This window comes from Phalacrocorax carbo, chromosome 5 (assembly GCF_963921805.1).
Source record: "Phalacrocorax carbo chromosome 5, bPhaCar2.1, whole genome shotgun sequence".
NCBI classification, from domain to species: Eukaryota; Metazoa; Chordata; class Aves; order Suliformes; family Phalacrocoracidae; genus Phalacrocorax; species Phalacrocorax carbo.
In genome coordinates, this window is record NC_087517.1 from 8,675,498 (window position 1) to 8,702,198 (window position 26,701).

At 41.4% G+C, this 26,701-nt stretch overlaps 1 protein-coding gene across 7 annotated transcripts in view; it reads left to right on the forward strand.

Annotated features, from left to right (window-relative positions):
- NCKAP5 (NCK associated protein 5) overlaps positions 1–26,701 on the forward strand; it is a 409,981-nt gene that overhangs the window by 120,312 nt on the left and 262,968 nt on the right. For 6 of the 7 annotated variants that reach the window (XM_064451091.1, XM_064451093.1, XM_064451092.1 and 3 more), the window contains one exon: positions 9,998–10,071. In XM_064451091.1, coding sequence (XP_064307161.1) covers positions 9,998–10,071 — 74 coding nt within the window. Of the gene's footprint in view, positions 1–9,997; positions 10,072–23,414; positions 23,738–26,701 lie in introns of those variants that run through there. The other variant, XM_064451096.1, reaches the window with a different exon arrangement.

Below are 26,701 nucleotides of genomic sequence, written 5' to 3' on the forward strand. Positions count from 1 at the left end.
CAGAGTGAAAAAACAATTCAATGAACGAGAGATGTTTAGGAGCTTATTTATTTGCATGTTTCATCATTTATCTGTGTGTATATATTTGCGTATCATATAGATGAGATGGATGGATATAAGTCGGAGTAGTTCCACCAAATTCAGCGTACCAGGAAGAGGGAGAGTGCTGGAAGCAGCTTCTGGGATTTCCTGCTACATTTTTAACGCTGAGATAAATTTTTCTTGACTATAGATATGTGTGTGCAAGGCATTGCAAGCAGAGCCGTCAACACAGAGATTAATTTTCAAAATGTGCTATAACATGTTCCCTCCTCTATCTGAAAAAGTTTGTGGCTAGAGCACAGCATGCGGACGGGTGGGTGAAAGAGGGATGGCAGGAGAAGGGGAGCGAGACCTGTCTGGAAGGGAGGCCTCAGCCTCTGCCGCAGCGCTTCGCCTTCTCTCTGCTCATCTCCAGTTTCTGTTTTCTGTCCATACAAACCCTTATGGGTAGATAATTTGGGTTTTGCTAAACCCTGGGTTACCCTTGTACTTAGAGCAGGGGACAGAAGCTGGAAATCCTCAGAACTTTTTCTTGCCTTGTTTTGCGCACTGGTGCTTGGGCGCGTTTTGGGATCATCAGATTGATATGCCTATAGCATTGTGCTGAGTTTTTATATTCCATTTTTATGTTTTATATAAGTGCATACATATTATACTTTTTACTATGGACTTCTAATAAGAGAACTATTGAACTGATGAACATCTACTGCTTTTTCATTTAGTTTGTTTTCAAGTAGAAATAAAACCATACAAAGATATGCCTGATTTGTGTGTGCGTACCTTGTTCCTTCTCAGAAGCTGCCAGAATATACGTGAGGACAAGTGATAATTAAGCAGTGAAAGAAAATGATAGAAAACTTCAGGTCCCAAGGTTTTTGTTGTTAGGATGGATGATACCAGTTATTCCAAATGAGTTAACAAGTCTGATACATACTGAGAATGAAGTGTCTTTATCTGTGAATCCCAAACGTCTGTAATAACCTTAGAATTAGATTTCCCCAACTCTACAATAGATCCCATGAATGTTTTTCTATCCTTGTTATAACTCCTTGTCTTTTTAGTCAGTATGAGTCACATGCAAGTGCCATATGTATACGCAAGTCAAATGCCTCCAACCAGCAGTTCTTCTGTATGTTATGGTTGATTTATATTCATAAAAAAAATCCAAGAAATTACTCAGAAATTGTAATTACCAGGTAATGTCAGAAATTGATTAATTAAATGCTCTGGTGTTTACTCTACATCTTTATGGCTGCTAACATTTCTGGGCATTTTCTTACAGCATCAGTGTCTTTGCTGGGTGAAGTTTATTAATGTAAATTCGATTTGACATAAACAAGACTACAGCTAATTATTTCATGTAAATATGCACATTGTGTAGCAGCAAACTCATAAAATCTGCACATCTTGCACTCATTTTTCTTGACTCTGAATGTCTGGTTTAGCAAATTCCTATTGCCCTAAAGAACACAGATGCCTTTTAATTTGTGGAATTTCTGGGACATAAACACTTCTGTGACCCTGACACATCCTTAAGTGGTCATCAATAACTTTGAACAGCGGGAACTGTCACATATATGGCTATGCTAAGCTTTACTTTGTATGTTTGTTTTGCATTTCACTATACAGAGATGTTTTATAGTGACTGAGAACAAGAACTTTCCATGTGCTGAGGTAACTGAGAGAGCAGTCCCAAACCTGTGCAGGAGACATGATCAGGGTGCTGTGGTGCACCCTGCAACTATTCCTCTTCCTGGCAAAAAAGGCAGGGTTTTCCCATCTCCTGCTAAAATCTTTGGCTGCTGCAATTACCTAGTTGATTTTTTTTTGGTAGTTTAGAAGCTCAAAGAGTTCTCTGTGTTTTTTCTTCCTCTGGGACTAGTGTGGGTAAGTGCAGCCCATAATCTGCACCTGCTGCAGTTCCTGCTCCCTGCCTCTTGCTCAGGATCAGGCCCTAACCAGCCTGATTGAACTCCATTCGCAGTGAGCTACACTCAGGATAGGTAGGTATCCAGGGACACTCAGCCTTTATGCAGACTGATTACCAAAAGGATCTCCTGATTTGACCCCAGATACAAATCAAGGGATCCACCTGTTGATGCTGTAGGACACACTTCTATATCATCTTGGCTTTTGTTCCTGCAGTAACAGCATATAACTCAATGAAGATGTTAACTGGTCTTAAAAGCTCCATGACTTAGAGGATGTCTAATAAATTCAAACTTTTCTGGTATGATATCATCCTTTTCTATTTCAAGACAATTCTAATAAATTCCAGGTAATGCTCAGGATTTGCTTTTACTTATTTATACTTCTTTCAGGGAACAAAAATCAGCTAAAAATAGCATGGTTTTACCTGTTGGACAAAATGTCCGATTTCCTTTACTTATGCAGCCAAACAGAATAATTTGCTGAGTATTTAGTAGAAATGACAAAACTTCCATAGCCTGTTATTTGCGTAGAGACTTTTATGCCCAAGGATTGCAAAATTGTTGGAGCTAAAGGTATTTTAAAAAAGTATGTCAAGTTCTAGACATGTTCATTGTACTTACTCACTCCTGTCATCCTTCTTTCTGGTTTTAGTTATCTCTTTCTCTTGTATTTCATCCATCTTCTTGGTTTCTGACTTTACTTCCCAACTATCTTACTTTATATCCTACCATATTTTGAAAAATATTTGAGTCTGTCAAATAAGCACATATTTTTTTAATGGATCCCAGTTTGAAATTGCTGCCCAAGTGCCTATTTTCTGTAAAATATTATTTTCATCTATCTGTTTGAACTTAGGAATTTATCCTAACACTCGCCTACTTTATCTTGGGTTCTGCTTCATTGCCCTGAAAGAGGATGAAACAGGAAACTCTTTCATAAACTGACATTTGTCCTTCAACCTAGCTGTTGCTTAAACCATTAACTGCTGTGAAAGTTAGGGGCCAGAGTATTAAACTGGCATGAGATCCAGTACGTTGCTGTTACCACTGCCAGAGATTTTCATAGGCCATGGAAAACAAGGGCATCTGCTGGAGCTTCTCCATTTACTTTGATCCTAATGCCTTGGGTTACAGACCTACAGCCTCTAGGTGCTGTTGCAAGGATTGATGTGGCCTCTGCTTAGTCATCTGGTTTTGGTGAGGAATCAGGACATTGAGAAATCATGTACCTTTGAACCCATGCTGTGTGTTCTTGCTAGAGGACAGCAGGCATCCCTTGGAAGGAAAGGTCTTACAAGGCAGATACAGTGTAGTATTACTAGGAATTTTGCAGCATCCTATGAGATTACAGCACTCGTATCAAAAAAGGTGGAATTCAGCAGATTCTGTCCAGCTGAAAACAGTGCTGTTATTTTTTTGCCTGAATCCATCATCGGGCTTCCCTTTGGAAAGTTAAAACATATATTTTTGTCTTTTTAGTTTCACTCCCTAGCATCACAGGGTAGCAGCTGGGGAGCTCTGGGATTCTTTCCTTTATCCCCAGTACTGAGACACTTAATTGATTTACTGCAGATCTAATGTAATTAACCTCAATTGGGTCAATGTTTTAGCTTTTTCTCTTCCAGAATTTAAGTCCAGCATCATTGCTATCCTCCTACCTACTACGATTTATCCTTCATGTCAAGGCCCATGTAGGTTGTATAACTGACATGTAAAACCACTGTAACCCTTAAATGGTGAGCAACTCAAACCAGCCAAGCACCTGGAAATCTGAATGGTGGCAGTGTTTTTCACCAAATCTGTTCTTCACTGTCCAGCTATGGTCTACTGAGCCAGGAAAGAATCCTCGCAGAATACTGGTCTGTACATCTCTCCCACACAAGCCTGCCTGAGCCATGAGATTTCCTTGTAGAAAACGTCTTATTGGAAAACAGGTTTTATAAGCTGGTGGAAAAACTACAGCATTCTCCATGGCCCTGTGTGGGAAGAACAGGAACATCAGGTGCCACTGAGTAGCAGAGTACCCACGTCTGTATCCCAGAGCTTGTACTTCTCTGGGGACAAGTTGGCAAAAATTCCAATGCAGCTGGGCTCTGGATGCCAGCTGCAAATCTCGATAGCGTTCCTCTGCAAACTCTCTCTGCATCCCTGTATTCAGAGTGCGCAGGGGTGCAGACTCTGTCCTTAGCTAACGAGCTTGTGCTATTTCAGGCTTTATTAAACTCTGCTGTCCTCTGTGCATAGTGCCATTTAATAGGGTGCAAAGCAGAAGCCAAGCAGCAGCAGGAGGAAAGCCCAGCTGATTTTTTACGAAAACAACTGGCTACAGATGAGTCAGGGAATCAGTTTTAATCACTGCAGCTGAGATGTGATGTGAACTGTTCACTGAGGCTTAAGTGATTTTCAACAATTAAGAAATTTGCTCAACATATTTATTAAAATAATCATTACTGTTTTTACCATAATGGTGTAATTCCACAGTATGTGCACGAGGGCCCTTGCCAGCCTTCTGCTTCATTATGGATGCTCTAAATGTACGCTTTCATGCCAGTTGTTAATAAAACTGACAATTAAAATAACATGTTGAAATCAGGTAGGAAAACAAAAATCACCAGTAATGACAGTTTTAAAAGATCTTATTTTCTTAAGCTGCCCAGTTTAGCTTTTATTGCTATTTAGGGCCAAAGGTGAGCAGTCTAGCCAGGGGTGGTATTGAAGGGAGTGACAAAAATATCTAATGCAGAGAGGTTTTATCTTTTTTTATACCTGATTTATTTTTGGTGTGCAGCTGAGTAATGTTGTATAACAGCAGCTCACTCAAATCCTCTATTACAATACTTTCAGACATGCGAAACACATAATTCAGGCAAGAATACATATACATATATATATATATCTCCTCTTGGGCTGCTGGAAGAAAGCCTATTTTCTTTCAAAGGTTTATGCAACAGGATGATAACAAAAATAAATATTTTACAAAAGTTATAATGTTCTCTGAAGGCACTCTCCCTAGATCTAAAGCACTCCCCAAGGCACTCTTCCAAGATCCTTCAAAGATGACTTGCGTTTCTGCACTTAGTGTAATGGCTTAGATCTCCCGCTCACAGGTCAATCCCATCCACTCTTTGCTTTACTAACATCATTTCCTAATTGCAAGAGTCTGCTGTTTGGCTGCAGACAGCTTTGTTGTTGTTTGATTTCTAATAACCTTTCCCTGTGAAAATACGACCTTCCCCATTGCAACAGATGACTGAGGGATCTCTGTGTAGTTCCCTGTCTCCAGAGCTGGACGGCTCCAGATACTCACAGGAACTTGTCTGTATGTTTATCAGGTTGTTTATTTGGTGTTTTTCTCTAGTTCTCAATGACAAACATCGTCCTCTGGGAAGCACAAGACCTTGAATCCAACGCTGATGGTTTCAAATACGAATACTAGCAGAGTCAAGGGCTAGCATTGCAGAGGACTGCAGCAGGGCTGTCTGTTCAGCGTCCACCCCAGCTGAACCAGGAGCGGGGTTAGATGTGCCAGAGGGCGAAAGGGACACTTCAGGCTCTGCAGGGCTGAGTATGACTTCCTCCTCCCAGCCCTGCTTCAAAGCCAGTCTGCAGGAAGATGAGTGCTGGCATGGGCTTTATCTCAATTTCCCTATTTTCTGCACAACTCGGGCACCTCAGCTGTGCGCCCAGGACATAGGCTGGGATTCAGGATGGGCAAAGCAGTGGCAGGCAGGGCAGCTGCCATGTCCCCACATGCCCGGCTGAGGCGTGCGGGTTTCGGAGAGCTGGGTGTCACAGCCGCAGGACGGCCGGTCCCACCGCAATGCCGCCCACCGCCCAGTGACCACTGCCAGTAACAGCTCCAAAGCACGTGCTTAACTTTCAGCACATGAGTAGCCCTATTGAATTAAGTACGTAATCAAGTGATTTGCTGGATCAACGACTGTATTCTTAATCCTTTTCACATATTGCTAAGCTCGTTAAACTCTCTTTGATACCAAGCTGTGCAAGTTCCTTAAGAGAGGCAGAGACTACGTGCTATTTCTTTAGTTTAAATTTATCACCTCCAGCTTCCGGTGAGGAACTCCTGTGTTATAAGCCTAGGGTTGCCCTAAGGGTTTGCTCTGTAACAATGGATGGGAAAATGTTCTGTGTGCTGTATAATTTTTGATACCCTGCCCAGCACAACAACATGGATATGCCAGAACAAATACCCACACAACCAACCAAAATACCGACCAGTGGATCTCAGGCCTCAGTAAGGGCAATTAATTTCCTTTCTCTTCCTCTTTTTTTCCTGACAGCCGTCCAGCTAACAAAGAAAATAGAAAAAAAAACCACCCAAAACAATTAAGCATTGCAAAGTTAGATATTTAGTTTTGTCAAAAAATATACTTAGGTATATTTGTAGCCTTGTGCTTCAGCTCAAAACAGTGACAATTTTGGTAAATCTCTAATGCTTTCTAAATTAGGTGAGCTGGTATGTGATGTTTGCATACCAACTCCTTCTGGACACCAGAATTTCCGCAGCTGTTAGAAAGATTTTCTACTGCATTTGAACATATTACAGTGAAGTTATATAGCATCACGGGAGAATAGATGGAGCAGTGAAACCCTCCTGGCTGGAAACTAACTAATTGAGAAGAAACGGGACAGATTTCACCCATTATTCGGAAAAGGATTAAAAAAATAATATATTTTTTAAGCATGGACTCAGTAATCCAGCAGGTTTTTGCTGAAGATCAGAGTGGGACTCAAAGCAGGTACGATGCAGCTCAGGCTGGTGAGGTTTAGTACTATTGTGAATAACTGCATAGATGGCAATGCCACAACTGGCAGAATCACTATACGATATCATTAGATGTATAAAAATGCACTAATTTTGAGCCTCCAACTTCAGATTAAAAATGCTGCATAATTTCAGAAATGTTGACTTTGCCTTATGCAGCCTTAACCCCTCCTGCTTTGGAGGTGCTCAGGGTTTAGCCTTCTGGTGGGAACAGGCAGAAATGTAAGCCAATTCTGAAACCCTGGGGCCACTGTCCTTTCACAGCCTTTCTCTCCTATTTGATTGATCGGTCTTATTAGTATCTAGCATAAGTACTGGTCATGTCTACCTAAATGATTCTTATCCTTACTCAGTTACTGGATCTTGTCTGTTTTCAAAAGGAAAAGGTATTTTTCTTACACATGCGTGGGTGACTTGGGTCCTCCTTCCAATAGTGCAAACTCCTGAAGACGTACGCTCACATCAGAAAATGATGCTCTGTGCAATTTTTCAGACTCGACTGTTAGCCCTGCTACTCAAAGCCTACATGGTGCAAGCATTCATAAGACAGAACTCCAAGGAAGCTACAAAATGTTTGTATTGCTCCTCTCAATGTGATTTATTGGGTACTGAAAAATGTCAGTACTTTACTCAACTGTATATATAGTCTTTGTGAAGAGGTATGATTACTACAGGGTTTTTTTTTTCAGATTTTATGCTTTCACTGAATGTGCCAAGTTATTATAAATCACAGAGTTGTTCTAAATCTCAAATCATTGTTTGCTATTTGCTTCATGTGGACAAAATGGTAATACTGATCCAGGGTTAGCAGAATTTGGCTTATTGGGATAACTGATAAGAAAAAAGAGCAGAAACCTGGGCTTGGGAACAGAGGCCTTGTCTGAAGCAGATGGCTTGCTTTGGGCACGGCTGGCACATGAATTTGCCATAGCAGCGTAGAATAAAGGACGTACTTCTAATCATGATGTTTCTATCAAATCACGTTTGATTCTTTTACATCACTTTTGCACACTGACAGATTACATAGTCCTGAGTTGCAGGTCTTCAAAGAGAAATAGAATAATATTTCTGACTTGCCACAGGAAAAACTTCACATTAAGGCAGCAGTCATACAGGATAAACACATTGCTTGCTTTTTCCCCATTGTCTTTTTTTCTAGATAATATTTTTGAGAAGATTGCTTCCGAATGAGGTTTTTATATTGTCATGGTAGAATTATGCAGAATAAAACCGCTGATCCTATCCTTGCCTGTAGGGCAAAGTGCACTAATGAATAAATCAGGAATATTGTTTAATATTACATTAAAAAGATATAAAGGTATTAATACTAATTCATACCAGGTTCATTGTAGTAAAAAAAAAATTAAATAAAAAAAGGAAGCTTGTTTTAAAGAACATGGTACTGCAACTAATTGTCACTATATATTTTTTCTGAACTGTCAGATATGTGTATTTCAGAATTACTTGTATTGGCTTTAGAAGAAGCTTGCTGCTTAATTGACATGGTATAATCCAGGTAAAATTCAACTCAGTCGAGTAACAGGGAGAGCAAGAGCGAATGCTGAAAACAGCATCTAATCTAAACAGCACTGGTATAAAAGCTATATTAATACCACTAAAGTTCACGGCATTTCTTAGGATTTACATTATTTTATGTTTTCTGAAAGTAACATCTACAAGATACAGTTATCTACAGCAGTTAATCTTAAAACTTAAGCTTGGGGCAACCACAGTGTTTAATGGAAAGTTTCACAATACCCAAAGGTTTTCAAGGAACAGTTTGAACAGCGTATGGCTGAGATGCATTTGCACAGGCTCCTGGGGAGCAGCTTCTTACTCTTCCTTTCTGTCTGTGCCAGGGACCATTTCTTTGTGTTACGACAGACTTTGAGGAACCACTCTCTCTCCTTCTCAACCAGAACAAGAAAATAATTACTTTGGGCAGAGACACAGAATCACTTAGAACAATTCCAGTCCTGAAAAATAAAAATGTACATTTATATATAAATTATGATCATTAAAATCAACTAACATTTATCTTCACCTTGAGAAGACATGATGATGTACTGTCCCTATAGTAGCTATCTCATATTCCTGGTCATGAAGATAAATGGCTGAGAAGAACCAACTACTTTGCAACAAAATTCCATATTTGTACACAAAATAAATAATAATAGTAGAGAAACAACCCCTAATACAAACAAAAAACCCCACATAGTGGTTTTGTGATGAGTCCAAAGTTTAAAAAGTGAGCTGCAAAAGCAGAGCTTTTTTCTCCAGAAAGTGAAGACGGATTCTTTTCCGTATAGTGCTCCAATAGTTGTTATTTCCTGAAGTGTGAGGTTTGAAACATGGTTTTGCTTTGGTGAGATATTTCAAGAGTTATATTATTACCCATAGGCTTTCAGAGTAATAGTAATGTGGCTGTGTTGGTACTGCTGTCATATGAATATATCATATTATATCACATGTTATTGTGTGGATTCATTCTGAAATATTTTATATAAATAACACTAAAGTTTCCTTCCTCTTGGAAGTGAAGTGGTATATTTCTATTATTGATGTATTTCTCTGCTGAAAATAAGCATCATCTCTTTGCATTGAGTTTAAAGAATAGGCTTCCATAAGAAAAAAATCTGAATTGTTCATCTGATTATAATTATTTGTCAGAAATTCTGTCTAGACACAAACACAGCAGCTCTCATATAGCTGATATTGCAAGTTACAGTATCTGCAAAAGTTGAACTGGAAAATTACATAGGAGCTGAGTTATAGTTTCATTTTCAAATAGGGTATTTTTCATACTGTCCATAAAATAAATATTTGAGTCAAATACCCAGTTCACCTTGATTTATATCTAAAGTGAACAAAATGTGCACCAAAACAGTGACTGTGCTGTTGAGAAGTTATTTTTTCAGTCTGGATCCAGGGAATATAATTCTGGGCTTAGAATATGGATATGTATTTATATGTACTCTAATTTATTTGTGCTGCTTGCATACCCTCACCACCTTTTGTCTTCCCCTCGAATAATCTCTGAAAAGTGTATTGGGCTACTGCCCTGTTCACTTGGATGAATCCAAATTTGGCTTTAAGCAGGATTTTTACATCACTGTGTGCATGGGATAACCTTGGCTACAAAATGAAAGTGGACTCCACAAACTGACCCTGCCTTTTACTCAAAATTTTACAAATTTTGAACTTTGAAAAACTAACCTTTTAATCATTTTTCATTTAGGAATATATGGACTCAAACAAGTACATAGAGCATTTAGTGACTCAGCTGGAAGAACAACGCTGGAATTTATGGAGGTAAGTACTATGCACATCCATATTTCCTTATGTTGTTATTTTGGAAAAAATACTGCACTGCATAGTTTTTGTTCTTGAGTTTGAATAAATGATTTGGTATTCAGTTTCTCCACTTTTTAATTCTTTGCAGACTAGCACATCTTACCTAAGTGAAATAAGTAGGGCATCGCACACGAGTTGAATCTTGCCTTTGCTAATAAGGGCAGTTACACGTGCGCAGGTTTCCTCATGTTCAGTTTTCTAAGCAGCGAGTGCTAACTCTACTTCAGATTCTTTTAATTGGACTGAATTTAAGAAATGGTCTTATATGCTTGAGTCTAAGTGTTTTCACTAAATGGCACACAAACTGTAGCCAAAAAACCAGCATAGCAGCATGAGAAATTGAGAGTTTTGAAACTAAAATAAACACAGTTTAAAAATTTTGCAGCACTCTTGATTGCACAGAATTTCTGTTTCTTCTCTATTTATGTTACTCAGTGCCGCCTGCCCAGACTTAACTCGGGTTTAAACAAAGCAGTGATTTCCAATGTTAGGGTGCAGCTAGTGGGTGTTTCTACTCTGCCGTACAGCAGATGTGATAATTGCACGAGCACTTATGAAGAACTCCTCAACTCTGCATCCTTCTGGTAAGATGGCTATAGGACCTTGCAGACCACCATGGGTTCATCTGGTCTAATAAATGCCGCCTGCTCACAGGGGGAGGTTGTCAGCTCTCGCAAAAAGGTGCTCGCCTCATTCCATACATAGTTTCGTCTTTACAACAGCAATTTTATTGCGTATCGTATTTCAGAGGTATTGCTGCTGTGTTACTGTCAATGCCTTCGTTAGCTAGGACAAAAGGTTGTGCATTGCCTGCATCTTTCCAAAATTGATCAAGTGTCATTCCAGCAGTGATGTGATGGCAAAAATGTCTAAATCTATAGATTCCTTATTGTATTTCAGTAGTACTGTTCTCTAGCTGTTGTTTCAGGGCCTTCTGATATGAATTGGTAAAGATAGCCAAGAAATTACGTAATCTTCAGAAGCCACAGAAGTCTCACACCCTTAATGAGTTAATTATCTCTTGGTAATTTTTAAATTAATTTCCAGACTTTTCATTTGTATAGAATTGTTATTGTCACAGCTGGTCTAAAAAGATCTGCATGACAGCACTTTGCAGTATTTGCTTGCACTTTGTATTTTCAAAGCGTTCAGTATCTATTTATTAACGACATACTATCTCGTATTTTTATAGTTACCAGCTAAATTCCTATCTGGCATAGCATTTAATACAGAGGAAATGGAATAGAACCAGTGATGAAATTCATTCAGCAGTCACAGCCATATAAAAACATATGTAATATTTAACTTTTCTTTCTGAAGACATACGTGTGGTGACAATTTTTATTAATACATAGTCAAATATAAAGAAATCTTCAGGAAATAAGTTAATCTTCATAGATTAAAACCTATTGTACCTTAGTTCTGATCAAAGAAGAAATAATGATCTGTCTGATTTTTCAGTTGAATGCCTCACATGTACAAAAAAAAGTAGCTTTGCACATGACACTACTAGTTGGCGTGCATCTCACAAACTTCTTGGCCTATAGGATATAAAGTAGTATTACAGCATTTACAGCATACAGCATTTATGGTATGGATTTGTCTTACTTATAAGCAAAACTCAGAAAGTTTGTGTTTAATTCCTGCTTTCTTATAAAAGTAGTCAAAGTAATTGGCACAAAAAAAGGAAGTTTACATTTAAGGTTACAGAATTTGGGAGATTATTTTTGTAAGAAGGAAGGGGGTAACATATGTCGATGACGCCACTGTGGTTAAATATAAATGAAGAATAAAAGATTAAAAAGGCTTTGAAAAGCAGCAGGAGTAGTGACTTTATTTTATTATGAACAGGCATTCAGATCTGTTCTCAAAATTCAGTGTTTTTGGAAAACTGAAAACAGCAATTTATTTTTAATACTAATTTATTTGAAATATTATTTTTATGGGGTATTGGCATAAAAAGTTAAGACTTACAAGATAAACCCTTCTGGTTTTGCCGGTCTTCTCTGAATACTTTATTTCTCTCCTTTAAATCTCTAAGATGTTTCATGGTGAGGATTATGCTAATAGCTCGCAGGATGCAGGGGCAGTACTAGGCTGTCTATAGCCAGACAGATGTCCTAATAAATCAGCATAGCCCTCTTCTCAGACTTCATTATGCTCTTGATTTGTGACTACCATGATTTTAACCCAGTGGGTCACTGGGCGATGAACCTGACATTGACCGATAACCCCTACTTTACTCTAGGCAAGCTAATAAAAAAGACAGACACAAATTCTGACTATTTAGCTCCTTCAGCATTACTTACAGCCAGGACAGATTTATAGCGGCCAGGCTAAGACAGAGGAGACTAAAGCCAATGTCATGGTGCGCATATCAATTTTACATTTCCTATACATTTCCACATGTACAATGGGACCCTAAAAGACATGTGGTGGCAAAAATTTCTTTTCATTTTAGAGGACGACTGTTTATACACAGCATTAGCAGCTGCTGTGGAACATTTATTGTCGTAATTGCCATCCCAGGAGAACTGACTATGGTCAGGTCACGTTTTATAGCATTCTACCAAAATAGACCTCTAGCCCAGCTTCAGATGTTCTGTTCTTTAAAAGCTTTACAGCAACGAGTGGAGGTACCTCACTAGTATGTGGCGATGCAGACTTTTTTAACATATATTTTCTTATACTGAACATTTTACAATAATTATTTTCGCACAAAGAATGATGAAAATGATACCATATTTGACTTGTCAGTGGCTCCCCCATTTTTCAAGTTTGAACAAAATGAATCCACCCAACATGAGACAAATTCAACTCTTATCAATGTAAATCACCAACGTTTATCACTGGAGGTGATGCACAATAGTGACTGTGCATCTCACTGTATCAGCTTGAACCAGAACACTGGATTATTTTAGATTTCTCTGCCCTACACTGTCTGGAAATAACTTTAAATGGGGTAGAATTGGGTCAGGGGTGGGGGATCCCTCTGCAGTGTTGTTTCTCACACAAACATTTAATGCTTTAATTCAGCTAATGTGTATTACTATGTATAATTTTTATGGCAGAATCCCATGGACAATCAACATGAGAAGCAGAAATTTGCTCCTGCGGTCTTTGCTAATTGACCTTGACAGCAGATCATTATTTTTAAGTCTTCACACATATATCAGTGACAGCAATTACTAGTTCCCTTAAATGTGCATGAGGACCACATGGCATTTCTCCAATGTTGTATTTTAAAAACAGAGTTTGTTAAATAGATATGCTATACTTTCATCACCAGCATTAGCATTCTTCTATGCTCCTGGGTTTAATGCTTGTATACTAAAGAGGTGCCAAGTATTAAACAGGTTGCTTTTGCTGTAATCATGAACTTCCATTGGGAGACCATAATTGCTAACAAGCAAAATAGCTCTGCAAGAATTCTTAATGGTGAGTACAGATTAAAATAACAACTGTGATTAGCTTTAAACTGCTTGACTAGAAAAGGACTAATCTTAGGGGAGTAAGTTGCATGGCAAACAAATGAAAAACCCTATGTATGATATTACAGTAATGAAAGCTGTGAAAAAACACAAATGCTGCCCCAGCTAAAGCTAAGGTCATGCTCTGCACAAATATCTTTTTCTTGTCAGGGGCTTAGTAACTTGGCCTGAGGGGAATTAAGGTCAAAGCAGCCAGGTCTTGGGGCTGAAACCCCATTTTAACCCTTTCTGGAAGTTTCTGATAACAAAAGTTGTCTCTGGTCTACAATGCTAATGTGAGTTACAGACTGTATTTGGAATGCATTATCTTGCAGAATTGTTGTAGCCCACGATCAGCAGGCAGAGATTGGTTTGGTTTGGTGTGGGTTTTGAGAGCATAAGGCTTTTTCTTCTCCTTTTCTTCTTGATAGTCAGTCCACCTGACTTGTCAAACCGTCTTGCCAGTGGATAAAACCAGGAAAAAGGTGGTTTGTGCTATCAGCCCCTAATATAACCCGCTAATCTGGTTTTTTTTTGTTTGTTTGCTGGGCTGTGGTGGTTTTTTTTGGGGGGGAGGGGGAGGAATAGTGGTGGTGTTTTATGGGTTTTTTTGCTACATGTCTACAGCACTGCTGGATTTAGTAGTGGTTATATATGACAAATTTGTAAAACCCATGAAAACACTGATGTATTCCTCTTGGTTTCCTCAGTGTTTGTAAGTGAGGCTGGCTGAGGCAGAGCAGAACTGAGTTTGGCAATTAGGAGTCATTCAGTCACCACAGGTACTCAGAAGTTTCCAGCTAACATTATAACAGCATATATGTCTCTCTACAGCTGGAGCTTCTGATTTGTGACTTTACATGTGAAAAAATTAACATGAAAATGTAGATAAAAAACATATAAGGCTACCAAGCTGTCTAACAGAGTTGACAATACTGCTTCAGATACATGTTTCTATCAAGGATTAGTATTTGAATATGCACATTAGGATACCAATTAAAAATGTATCTGATTTTTTGCCAAATGTCCTTTTCTTTAGTTGAGTGTAAATTTGGATGGTTCAGTGAGCAGTGCAGATGTAGTTACAGGCCACAAAAAGCCCTGCCATCGTATTATCTGTGAATGAAAACCGCTCGCTTCCTGTGACGCCCCGGTACAATGCCTGTCTCACACCACAGTTGTTATAGATGCTTTTTCATGACCGAACTGGATGAGAGTGTGAATAACGAGTGTACGGAAAAGCACGTGTTTTACTGTTTGCCTTATACATCGTATCTTTAACAGGATCACAGAAAAGTAAGAGAGAATAGGTTAAAGATTACAAATTAACATTATGGATTACGTAAGTCCACTAAAAATACTAAACTTGTAACCAAGGGAAAAGACTGGATGGCTGCTAGAACACTTGTTGCAAGTTGCATTAAAGGAGTGCGTCTTCGAGTATAATGTATCTCCATGTTCAAGACTGATCACTGTCTTTTAAACAAGTTAGTAAATTAGGCATCTTACAAAAGATTACAGCTGTTCAAAATTTATCAGTTCCACTAATTAGTCATACAAAATGTCTGATCTCAACTGATTGAAGTTGATAGTCATTTTACGTGCAACTCTTTACCTGATCGATAAGTAAATCTTCAACACAGAGTCGTTTTGACTCTGATTGGGCATATTTTTGTGGAGTATTTACTAAGCTGACTTAAAATTAAGCTCAGTTTGATGTGCTGTGGTGTATGAGAAACATGACCCAGGATGATTTTGGCATTATACATTCATAACAAGTATTAATTTTAAAGAATATCACTCTCAGCCTGTTTCATTTAATCGGAGAAAACTCCCATTAACACTGGCTGTCAGTGCTGCATGAGTCAGGAGTGAGGTGTCAAGCCTCAGTTATTGAAGTCATTACATAAAGGATTTGGAACCACCTGAATATAAAATAATTTTGATATAAGCAAATACCTCCATACCTATGCTGAACTCCCCAGATTTTAAAACTGCAGTCAGAAGATGGGAAAGTGGTCTTTAAAAAGTAATTTCATATGGTCATGTTTATAAAATTAAATACATTAACCAATGTTAAATTTTAAAATGTTAATAACATTCTGTAATTAATTAGGGATTGGGGTATTTTTGCACAGATGTATGCTTAATAGCAAGACTGCCAGAGCCATGAATTGATTTGTTTCTCTTAAATTAAAAAATAGAAGGCCTTGAGCAAAATATATTCCTTAGATATATTTGGTAGAATAAGGATCACAAATGTTCCCTACCAAGTTGAAAGGAAAAAAACTCCAGCAGGGAAGTATGTGGAAGGTCTATTTGACATATGGATGTTTGTTAAAAGCAAAATGCATGAACAGCCCAGAGTAAATTAGATCCTCATTTGTATGCTGGGAAATGAAATGGATAATCTTGGCACTGTTCTCTGTTTGTTTTAAATTTTTTATATGAACAAAATCTTTTGTGTATGCAGATACACATATTACTTTAGTGGCTATTTAGGGTTAGGAAAAAAAAAGACTTTCAGATGATTTTACCTGAAGCTAAGTGTGGATGGCGGGCTTTTTGCCTGTGTCCCCAGAAGGGTACACTTTGGTTGAGGTAGCAGGCAGCGGGCACACCACAGACGCACTGTGCCGCCGTGGCATCCCTGCATGGGGCAAACACAGGCTGACGCAAAACGACCGGCCACGTGGGGGAACATCAGACCGCCTACTCACCTGAAACAGTACCTCGGTTTTCAGAGACAAATCCAAATAACAGATCAACATAGCAGTCCGCAAGATATGAATATGCAATTACCTGTTTTATTGTTGCTTAGAGATTATCTAGTCCTTTCTAAAAACCCCAAACATTTCCAAAAGGAAACTCTATTCTCTTTTTATTATTTGGTGTTTAATTTAGTTCTCCACTAATGTCTAGGCACAGCCATGCTTATTCATGTTGAATCATATTTCACTCCTCAGCTAATTCCAATTATTTTACTGGAATTATTCACAGAGAAAAGAATAATTCCTATGAGTAACAGTGACATTGCCCCGAAGTCTTCTCTAAGACTGAACAACCGTATCTTTACATGGAGCCTCTGTTTCCTATCTGGCAGAGGGAAACCCATGGATTTACATCAAGGCACCAAGTGAGAATTTGGACTCTCATAAAAACTGGATGTCAAAATGTACCATAGAAATGTGTAGTGCACAAGACACAGGCTGTGAGACTGGGCTTTAGATGGGGTGGTGGGTTTAAGGAAGTAGAAGTGGAGAATTTATGAATTTGTTACTTTTAAAGAAATGGTCTGTCACTGATCTGTTTCACTAATAAGGTCTACAAACAGGGCAGTGCTGATGGCAGATGTAGAAGAGGCCAGTGAGAAAAAGTATATGAAGTCATGCAAGTTGGGTTAGCACCTTTCCCTGTAAATCAGTTTCACTTGCGAAAGAGAAGTTAAATAATCAAGGTTAGCATTTCTGTTTCATTCTGTAATGCTCAACCATTTTTATTTTTTCTAAATTACATTAAAGCAAGAGTTAAGACCCCAAGTGAGAACAGGACCTCATTGTTCCACACAAAGTGAGAAATGGTTTTCATCTCTTCAGCCCCAAGGATGAAACAAGGAATAACATAATTCCCCTTTTACAGAGAAAAATAAAGTCGTGAATATACTAAGTAATGGAACTTATACAAGAGATCTGTGTCTAAGCCAGAGCTTTTCTCTGTTCCAGTTGAGTGTATTAATAAGAAGGTTGTATTTCTCATGCCACAGCGCTGTGTGTTGTCAGCCTGTTCACTCCTATCTCAGGGATGAAGTTCCCACACCACTGCTTGAAACTTTAAAAGCTTTTATGGCTTAAAGCAAGCTTGGTGAAAATCTTATCCTGTGCTCTGTGATGGGAGAAAATTTTCATATATCTATGTCTCATAGCATGATGAGGTGTGGAAGAGGAGACCCATCTTTGGAAGTGCCCTCTCCAACTCCTGTCCTTGGCCCTTGTATAAAAGTACAAACAGTATAAAAGCCCATGTACAGGATCTTCTCTGTCAGGGGATGGGTAGTGGCAAGGGGAGGAGGAGAGAAGGGCTCTACCTTGTTCTCTTGAGGCAGTTTATTTTGAAGTATATTGGTGCTGCTGTGCTGGTGGTTTTTAATGTAGAGAAAACCATGGAGGTAGGTACCTGTGTCACCCGGCTGGGCCTGTTACAGGACAAATACCGCTTGAGTTGAAAGCAGGTCACCTGTGCAACTGAAATACTGCTGTGACATCGCCACTTCTTGTTATTTGATGTTAAGCGTGCGCTGATCCATCACTGTCATCTTCCCGCTTGCCACTGCGGCAGTCAGCACCTTTCTCCAGGCTTTGTGTGCACTTGGCACCTGAAGATCCAGATGTGCTGGAGTGTGTTTTTGCAGAAGGGGAGTTTAGATCTGTAGCTAGCCTTATCCAGGAGGTTCGCCTGATGTCCTGTTTAGCCCTAATGCTGACTGTAATCAGGCTGGAAGAGCTTGGGGAGGTACTTCACACATTTCTGAAAGTTTCCTTTAATTCTGTAGGATTTGGCTGGCTTCCCATTTACACACATTGCAGGAGATCCAGGGTGCCCTTCCTATCAATTCTGCCAGCTGTATGAAGCCCTTTTTACGTTAACAAATTACATTTTCCATTGCTTTAGTTGTTAATAAAGGGGCATAATTATATCTATAGTGATCCATATTCTGGGATATAGCCCATTTGCACATGATTTTTAAATTTTTTTTTTATCAGCAATTTTTCAACATACTCTGCTGTAGGGAAAATACCATGCATTTATAGCATAAACCTGTATAAACATTATTGTAATGGGTTCCACTAGGGACAAGGTTTCAAATATAAGGCAGCATTCATCAGATATTAAAGTCCTGAGCATATTTTTTTCCTACTTAAATCAGCATAGCTCAGAATTTGCAAACTCTTGCTTATGTAGATACTCCCCTGAGATTTTAAAAAATGAATAAAAGCTTGCAAAATATAGACCTCTTAGTTTTATTACCACCTGATTAGCTAAGCAGAGTTGAGAAGGTGTAACTTAAATAAGCAAAACCCAGAAAATCTAGATTAATCTCCGGCAAACGCTTAGCAGTAAGGAGATACCAGCTTCTGCAGGATATTTAGTTTGCTGTCATTTATGTAGCACCTTTAAAGACAGCAGAGGGATAAGGCTACCAGCTTCCACGTGGTGCCAGAGCAGGCAAATGCTTGTACTGCTCAGTACTTGAGGAGGTTTGATGCGAGTTTGATGTTACCTCTCAAATTCTTCCCAGTTCACTTCGTGATAATGCTGTAATAAATCCAACATCGTTTTTCATTCAGCAGATTCTTAGTCCTCTATCAGGCAAGTCGAGAGCCTCTTAAGCTCTTCTGAGAGAAACAAATATGTATGGCGTGGTTCCTGTAAGGCGCCTGGTATTTTTATGGTCTTCCACTCTTCCCAGTTGGGGAAGAGAGATCAAATGCAAAGGAAGTACCTACCTTCCTGCACAGCCCTGGGAGGTCGGTCCAGAAACACGGATCAAAGCTGTAAGCACTCTCAATCCCTCTTCTCCTTTTCTCTAATAACACTATTATAAATGCTTGAAAAAAAATGGACAAACGCTGTCCTTCTCCCAGTGACAGGAAAGTCAGGATTTCCTTTTGCTTCTGTTCTGCAATGTGGAAATGTGCATATGGCAGCACTTGACCTTTTCTTCAGCCAGTTCAAAAGATATGCAGTATTCCTATGCAAGATCTAAATTTCCACTGAGATCAAGAGAAAACTTTCATAGACCCTTTTTGAGCTGAATGTAACCATCAGCCACAGGAGCTGATGGTAACAGATGTCAGCACAAGGCAGCAGCCAGACTGTGAGTCTTCCAGTAGTCCTGCTTACCAGTCTGTACTGGGAAATAACAACATGGTTATTGGGAACCGTCTGGTCTGGAACATCTCTTCAAGTGGCTGATCCTTGAAGTGATTTTTTCTGCCAGTGCAGGGCACTCAGCGAGTGTCCCCGTTGGCTACTACGGTGCAGCTCTTTGTGCAATAGCCTGCCTGGCAGTTTTCCCGGATGCGCAGGCAATTGTCCCGATATTTAAATTGAAGTCCCCAAAAGGGCAGTGCTGCCCCAGGTCTCACTGAACAGTGTCCTGTGTCAGGCTGAAAGAGGAACTGTTTCCATAAATGACGTCAATACAAGCGATTTCTACCCTACTCATGTTTAATAGTTTTGGAACACCGCTAGCATTAAGTGCTAGCAACCTTTAGGCAGAATACCTGAAAATCTAGGATTACATCACCTATACAGAGCTTAAGTCCTAAGTAAATAAATCACTATGAAAAAGGACAAGAAGTGAGCTAAACTGAATAACTGTATATTTCTGGAGGTTTCTTCCCCCCAGATTTTTAAGTATAATGTTTCTCCCTGAAGCACAGACCCTCTTGAAGATTACAGGGCTATTTTGGTGTTATTGATTACTGTGCAAATCAATCACCTCCATCCTGTCAACGTACCTGTTCTTTCCCAAGTATCTCCCATTTGGAAGAGCTGCAGAATGCAACAGTGGGCAGAGGTAAATCACCTCCACGTGGACATCATGCCAGTTGAGAATCAGGAGCCGGTTTAAGAAGCATCTGTGCCGTCTTTAACAGCAGCTGGATGTCTCTGAGAAAAAGACAGAATTCCTATACTGGGCAGTTACTGCATTTGTCAGTGCCAGCTGTTAGGTTTCTATATTTAAACCTACGGCTACCATTAATGTATGAAGCTAATGCTATAATCTACTTCATTTTAGTGTTTTGAAAGTACGAGTGTTCTGGTTTTACTATCGCTCCAGAGCGACGGTAAGAAAAGTCATGAATTTTGTTTGAAGACTAGTATATTGTCTTATAAACGTCTGTGCTAGATAAAATTGCACAAGCCTAGGGATGAGAAATAATTAATGATTTGGAGCATGTACTTATGCTGTGTATGAAACTGAGATGCTATTAAAAAGACACAGAAGAACAGTAAGTATCTCAGCTGTCAGGAACAGTACAGCTCAATATGCATAAAATTTACTTTCAAGTTGTAATCGTAGCTTTAAATTGTAGATAAATACTGGTTCTTTTTAATTCTAAATCACTTTGTGTTACAGAGTAGGAGACTGGTTCCATTGCTTTTGATTTCAGTGGATGTAAGCCCAGGCCTGAAAATAATTAAGGAACCGGCAATATATTTTTTCATTCCTGTAGTCCTGTTTAATCTAGCATATCTGGTGAAATCATTCAGTGATTTCACTAGGAATTTGGGAAAGGAGAATTGTGGATGGATGTGCTCTTTAAATAAAAACTTCCTACGCAGTAATTTCTGGACTGGTAGAAAGATTTGTTGACTGGACCAGCACAGTATTTTAAGATCTGCAGTATCACACTTAGGGATCGTAATTATGCTGGCGATTTTACTGCATCTTGACTACTGGTTGCAGTTCTGGTCCCCCACTTCAGAAAAGGTGCAACAGGACTGGAAAAGTTCAGAGGAGGGCAGGAAAGGGTAATCAGAAGCATGAGATGGCTTTCATTTATGCAACGGCTAGGACTCCTGAGTCTGAAAAAGCAGTATCTTAGGCAGGAGGATGGCAGAGCTAGAAACGTGAGTAGCATGGAGAGGAGCAGATTGTCCGCTGCTTCTTTTGATGCAATAAATGCAGGGTCTTGGATGAAGCTAACTGGTGACGCACTGAAAAACAAATTAAAGGACGCCATTTTCATGTAAGCAAGGTTCAGAGCACCTGCAACAGGGTATCGCAGATTTTAAAAGTGTGCATGGGTTCAAGTTGGAGACTGGACAAAGTCATGGAAGAGATCTAGTGAGATGTACTAAACGCAGAGAGGGGAAGCTTGGCTCAGGACATCCCCGAGCTCCCAGATGGCTGGAGAGCGGGACTTTCGGGTTTTCCCCTTGTTAGAGACATGATCCTGAGCTACACAGACCTTCTGGGCAGATCCAGTGCAGCCACTCTTATGTTAGCCAAATCTCAAAAACCATTTTAGCCTTTGCAGTTTCAATCGCTAATTATAAAGGAATTGGGATAGGCGATTTAGGTTGACTGCAAGCACCCAGCATTATAATTTGATTACATTTTATTGGGATGTTATTATTTCTATTTAAACACAAAATAAACACATTTTAAACTCAGTAATTAAAATTAACTCTTAGGGGAGTTGCTCAAGGTGTTTCCCCACACAACAAAGCAATCAAGCACTTCAGTAGACATTACTTCAGTACTACATGACTGCTACACGATCATGGTTTAAACCATGACAACCCTGTTCTAACAGATAATTAGAATCCATTTGGAGACCCCAAAATCTGCTAGATTTGGAGACTCTGACCTTTTAGCTGCCATTCTGCCTAGTTCCCTTCTCATGCTTCTTTTCAGCTTTCTTTCAGAGTTTTGTAGTGTTTACGAACATCACTATATCATCTACTCTGATTCGCAGCGTAGTATAGGCTTTATACTTCACCCAATTACACTGAATTAAACCCAAGGACTTTGACTATCCTAAGACTCTAGATCAGCCCTTAGAAAATCGAACCATTGTGTCTCATCAGGAGAGACCAAGGTGCCTGCGGAAGCTGCTGTCCTGAGAAGGACATTTTTGACAGATCAAATCTTTTTGGATGTTCCCATTCTACACCAGAAAAAGGATTTCCTGAACTGGAAAATAAAAACTGCATTAAGAGACCTGGTTACCGGTTTAGCTAAGACAACACAGTCATATATTTGTTGGCAAAGGTTGTTCTCTGTACCACCACAGCCAACCTGTTAGGTAAAATCTGAGCAGTATTTCTGGTGGTATATTTATTTCCAGTGATGTATTCATTCTTGAGAGCGTATTGCTCCTCTGCTCAGAAACCTCCAGATTTGAAATCCAGAATACCTCATGCCACCTTCAGTTTCTCCTGTCTTCTTCTCATCTCTGATCCTCAGATAGAGCTTTACCCTTTAATTGTGTCAGCATAACGAGGATTTACCGCACACCCTGTGATTCCTGCAGTCTCTTGACTCCAGCTCTTGTTTGCATCATCTCAGGTTCTCTCACTTCGTTTCCAAGACCTCTATCTCACGCTTTCTCTAATTAAACTGGAAAATCCTGACCGAGCTCTTGCTCGCTCTACACTTAGGTTCCGTTAAATGTATTGTGTCTAGAAATGATCTGGTCACATCCAGAAGTAACACCGATGTGATCTGTTGCAACCGGGAGAATTTTTTTGACTTGCAGTTTTTTTGACTACTGGACGACAAAGCCTTCAGTGATTCTTTAGGAACTGATTTTCCATAAAACACGAAGCTTTCCAAGCGTGCCGTGCACACCTTCACCCATCTGAAGCGTTTTACCTTGCAGCCGCCCGAGCGGGCCGCCAACGGGCAGAGCCCCCGCCGGGCAGAGCCCCCGCCGGGCGCCTTCTCTCCTAACTTTCCAAGACAGGCGAGGCGACATCAACGTGCGATTTGCATTTCGTTTCGGGCTGTGCAGAACGAGGGCTCCCTCAGCGCCGCGCCCGGCAGCGGGCCCGGCCGGCGGGGGGGTGCTGCCCGACGCCCCGCGGAGGGGCGGACGGGGGGTGGCTGCCCCCGACACCCCGGCCCCGGGCAGCGCCCGCCCGCCGCCCCCAGCCCGGGGCAGCCCGGGGGAGCCCGGCCGCCCCGGCCCCGCAGACAATGGCCGCCCCCGCCCGGCCCCCCCGCCGCGGCGAGCCCCTGCTGCCGGCGCAGATTTGCCGGAGCCATTCAGTTGCGACCGATTGCGATCGCGGCAGATGGGCTGGATCTGACAGCCCCGCTCCTCCGCGGGGCCGGGGGCGGAGGGGCCCGGCGGCCACCGCCGCGCTCCCCGCCCCGCCGAAAGTGCCACCCCGGCCGCCCGCCCTCCCCAGGCACATGCCAGGCGTCCCGCGGCTGCGGCGGGAGCGGCAGGAGAAGCCGCCGCGGCGGAACAAAGCGGAAGAGGCGAGCGGCGGCGGCGGCGGCGGCGGCGGCGGCGGGGCGGGCGGCCCGGGGCGCCGCAGCCGCTCTGCCGAGGCGGGGGGCGGCGGGGGCGGGCTGCCCGGCCCGCCGGGACGCGCTGCCCCCGCCCGCCGCAGCATGCCCCACCGCCGAGCAGGTAAGGAGCCGGCCGCGCCTCCCCTCCCTCTTCCCTCCCTCACCTGCCCGCCGCGCCTCCGCCGGCTCCTGCCCGCCCTGCCGCCGCCGTCTCCTCCCCTTCCCCGGCTCCCCCCGGCCGGCCCCGGCGGCGCCCGCCGGCTCTCCCGCCCCGGGGGGCGCGGGGCTACGCGGGGACAGGCGCGGCCCGCGGGCGGGAGGAGGCACCTGCCGCCGCTCCCCGCCGCCGGCCCGGCCTCCTCCCTTCCCCGCCCCGCCGGCCGCGCAGCGCCCTGCCGACGGAAGGAGGGACGGAAGGAGGGAGGGATGCAGGCTGGGCTCCCCGCGGCCGCCCACCGGCCGCCCTCCGCGCCCGCCGGCCGCAGCAGCCCCGCCGCCCCGCGGCCGCGGAGGGCGGGCTCCCACGGCTCCCCGGGCCCCGCCGAGCTCGGCCCCTCCTCGGACGGAGGAAAGGCGCTGTAACCTTATTTTTCCCTTCTTTTTCCCTCCTGGAGCCGCGGGGAGGGTAGCCGGCGGTGTCTGCGTTTGAGCCCTGTTGCTTCAGAGGCAGATTTTGTTCTTAGGCTGCGACTGTGGCAGGAGCATCCCAACGAGCTTTCTTTCTATTTTTTATTTTTTACTTTTTTATTTTTATTCCTGTTTGTTTAAAGATTGACACTTCCACGTTGCACAAGGAGACTGTACTGATGGAATAAGTACGTCAGGCAGAAAAAAAGCTTTTTGAAATGAGTTCGAGTTACAGTACACAAAGCAATAGGGTGTGAAGTACATGCAGGGTGTGAAGTGACCCGCTGCTGTCTCACCCGGCTCTCAGTTGTTGATTCTGGTGGCTTTAGTAGGGTGATAGATCCGCTATCCATCTTCTGAGGTGGCTTTACCCAGAAAACGACTGAAAAAAGATAGAATAAGTGTGACTGGGCCTTGCATTTTCCTTTAGGAAAAACGCAGAGTCCCATGAATACCACATTGTTGCAAACTTTATGTATTTGCAGTTCTTTTTCTGTGCATAATGACAGAAAATTGACTCCCCAATTGAAATGGTTTATAAACATCCACTGTAAATTTTTACATCCCTTAAAAATTGATATTCCAGATAAACCCCTTGTTTACCATTAGAAAGCTCGCAAAGTTTTTAACAAGCAAAGTCACATTAAATAGGCAAGTGATTTACATCTGAGGGATTGACTGTATACATTACTGGATTGCAGATAAGCTATGTAAGTAAACAGAAGCGCAGTGCTCTGTTATTGTGCCTGACTATGGAGATATCATGGGACTCTTTTGCTAGTTAATAGCATAAGGCTTCGTGGGAACTGTTTGATCTGTAGGACTTTTGCTTGGCAGTAGTTTACTTAAGGTTATTACACTCTGTTTGGAGACTTGAATTTGCTAGCCATTATTGCATTCTTAGCTCCAGGCTTCCCAGAGTTACAGGTTAGTAGGTCAATAAAAATTGTACTGAAATGCTGGAATGGGCAGGCTGGATTTTTAAATGCGGTTGGGGAATAAATAGGCAGTAATCAGAAAGCTGAAAAATTTTGTTCTGTGAATCTTGATCCTGGTCATTAGTGATGAACCAAAAATACTTGTTGTTTTTGCTATGAATACCAAAAATGTTTTTCCATTCCTTGTTAAAAGAGGAAACAAATTATATAAGCTAAACAACAGTATTCCCTTTCAGGATAAAGCACCAGTACCCTTAGTTGAATTTACCAAGACTTAGTTCCTTTTGCCCACGAGTGCTGGGATTAATGCCACTGGCATTAGATGAGGCTTGCCAGTAGCAAGAGTAAAAATGTCATCAAGTCGCTGCTGTTGTAGATTTACGTGTTCCTTTTAAAACCTGAAAATTACTGTGCTGTACAGGAAACCAGTATGAAAAAGTACATTATTACATTGCTGTTGCGTTAAAAATACTTTAATAAAACTTGAGTCATCCAGGTGAAAGCACTCCCAGAACTTGTTGTGACCCAGCAGATTTCAGAGGTACAGACCAGAAGCCTGAGCCTGACTTTGTGCTGCCCCTCTCTAAGCCCTGCTTGTTCCTGGAGCGGCTCCAGCGTGCGGTTTAATCCCCATTCCGCCAAATCTTGGAAACTGGTGATTGACTGTGTACATGGAGCCGTTCCATTCATGTCACAGCGTACAATTTACGCGGTTAAAGTGAGCCATATGGTGCGCCCCCCCCCCCAGCGCGGCGGTGTGCTGATCATTAAGGATGAATTGGAAGTTCAGTGCAGAGCTCTGATGCTCTGATGGAAAAATGAAAAAGGCCAAAACTTCAGGATAGTTTCAGCATCTCTCATATAGTTTCCTCTTTTACTGAACATTGCAGACAGGAACATCATATCCTTTAGCTCAAAAATATTGTCTGTTATACTTTTTGGCTTTTTCAGTCTTGTCTCTCTGTACCTTGGTGTTTTTAGAGAGTTTCCTGGCAAAGTTATTCCTGCTTCAGCTTTTTCTTTGCTGTTAATTGCATGTAGCGCTTACTTATTGACAAGTTTTTCTTGCTGGAGTGAGGTATAAATGTATGCTTTATTGGTTTTTGGTGCCGCCTTCTTTCTTAAGCAAAGAACCTCCCTCTCTGTAGTAATTATTAATAGTTAACTTCTCCACTTTGATGCTATTTAGGGTTAGTTGTAACAGTTGTAGAGTGTTACTGCTACACCACTGCTTGACTTCGCCAGATAAATCCCTACACAGATAAGCTCAGCAGCAGCAGCCAGGTGTTGTGCATAAATCCACTTCTTACACTGATTAATCTTCCATTTAAGACCCTGAATTTGCAACCAGTTAGACACCTGCTTAACCTTAGAATTATAGCATTGAAATAGATAGGCTGCTCTGCCTGTGAAGTTAAGCAAGTGTGTGGTCATTCACAGGATTAGAGCTTGCAAAGAGGCGCTGTGCAAAAAAACCCAAGCAACCCAAACCCCTTTTACTGTGCACCTCAAGAATTACG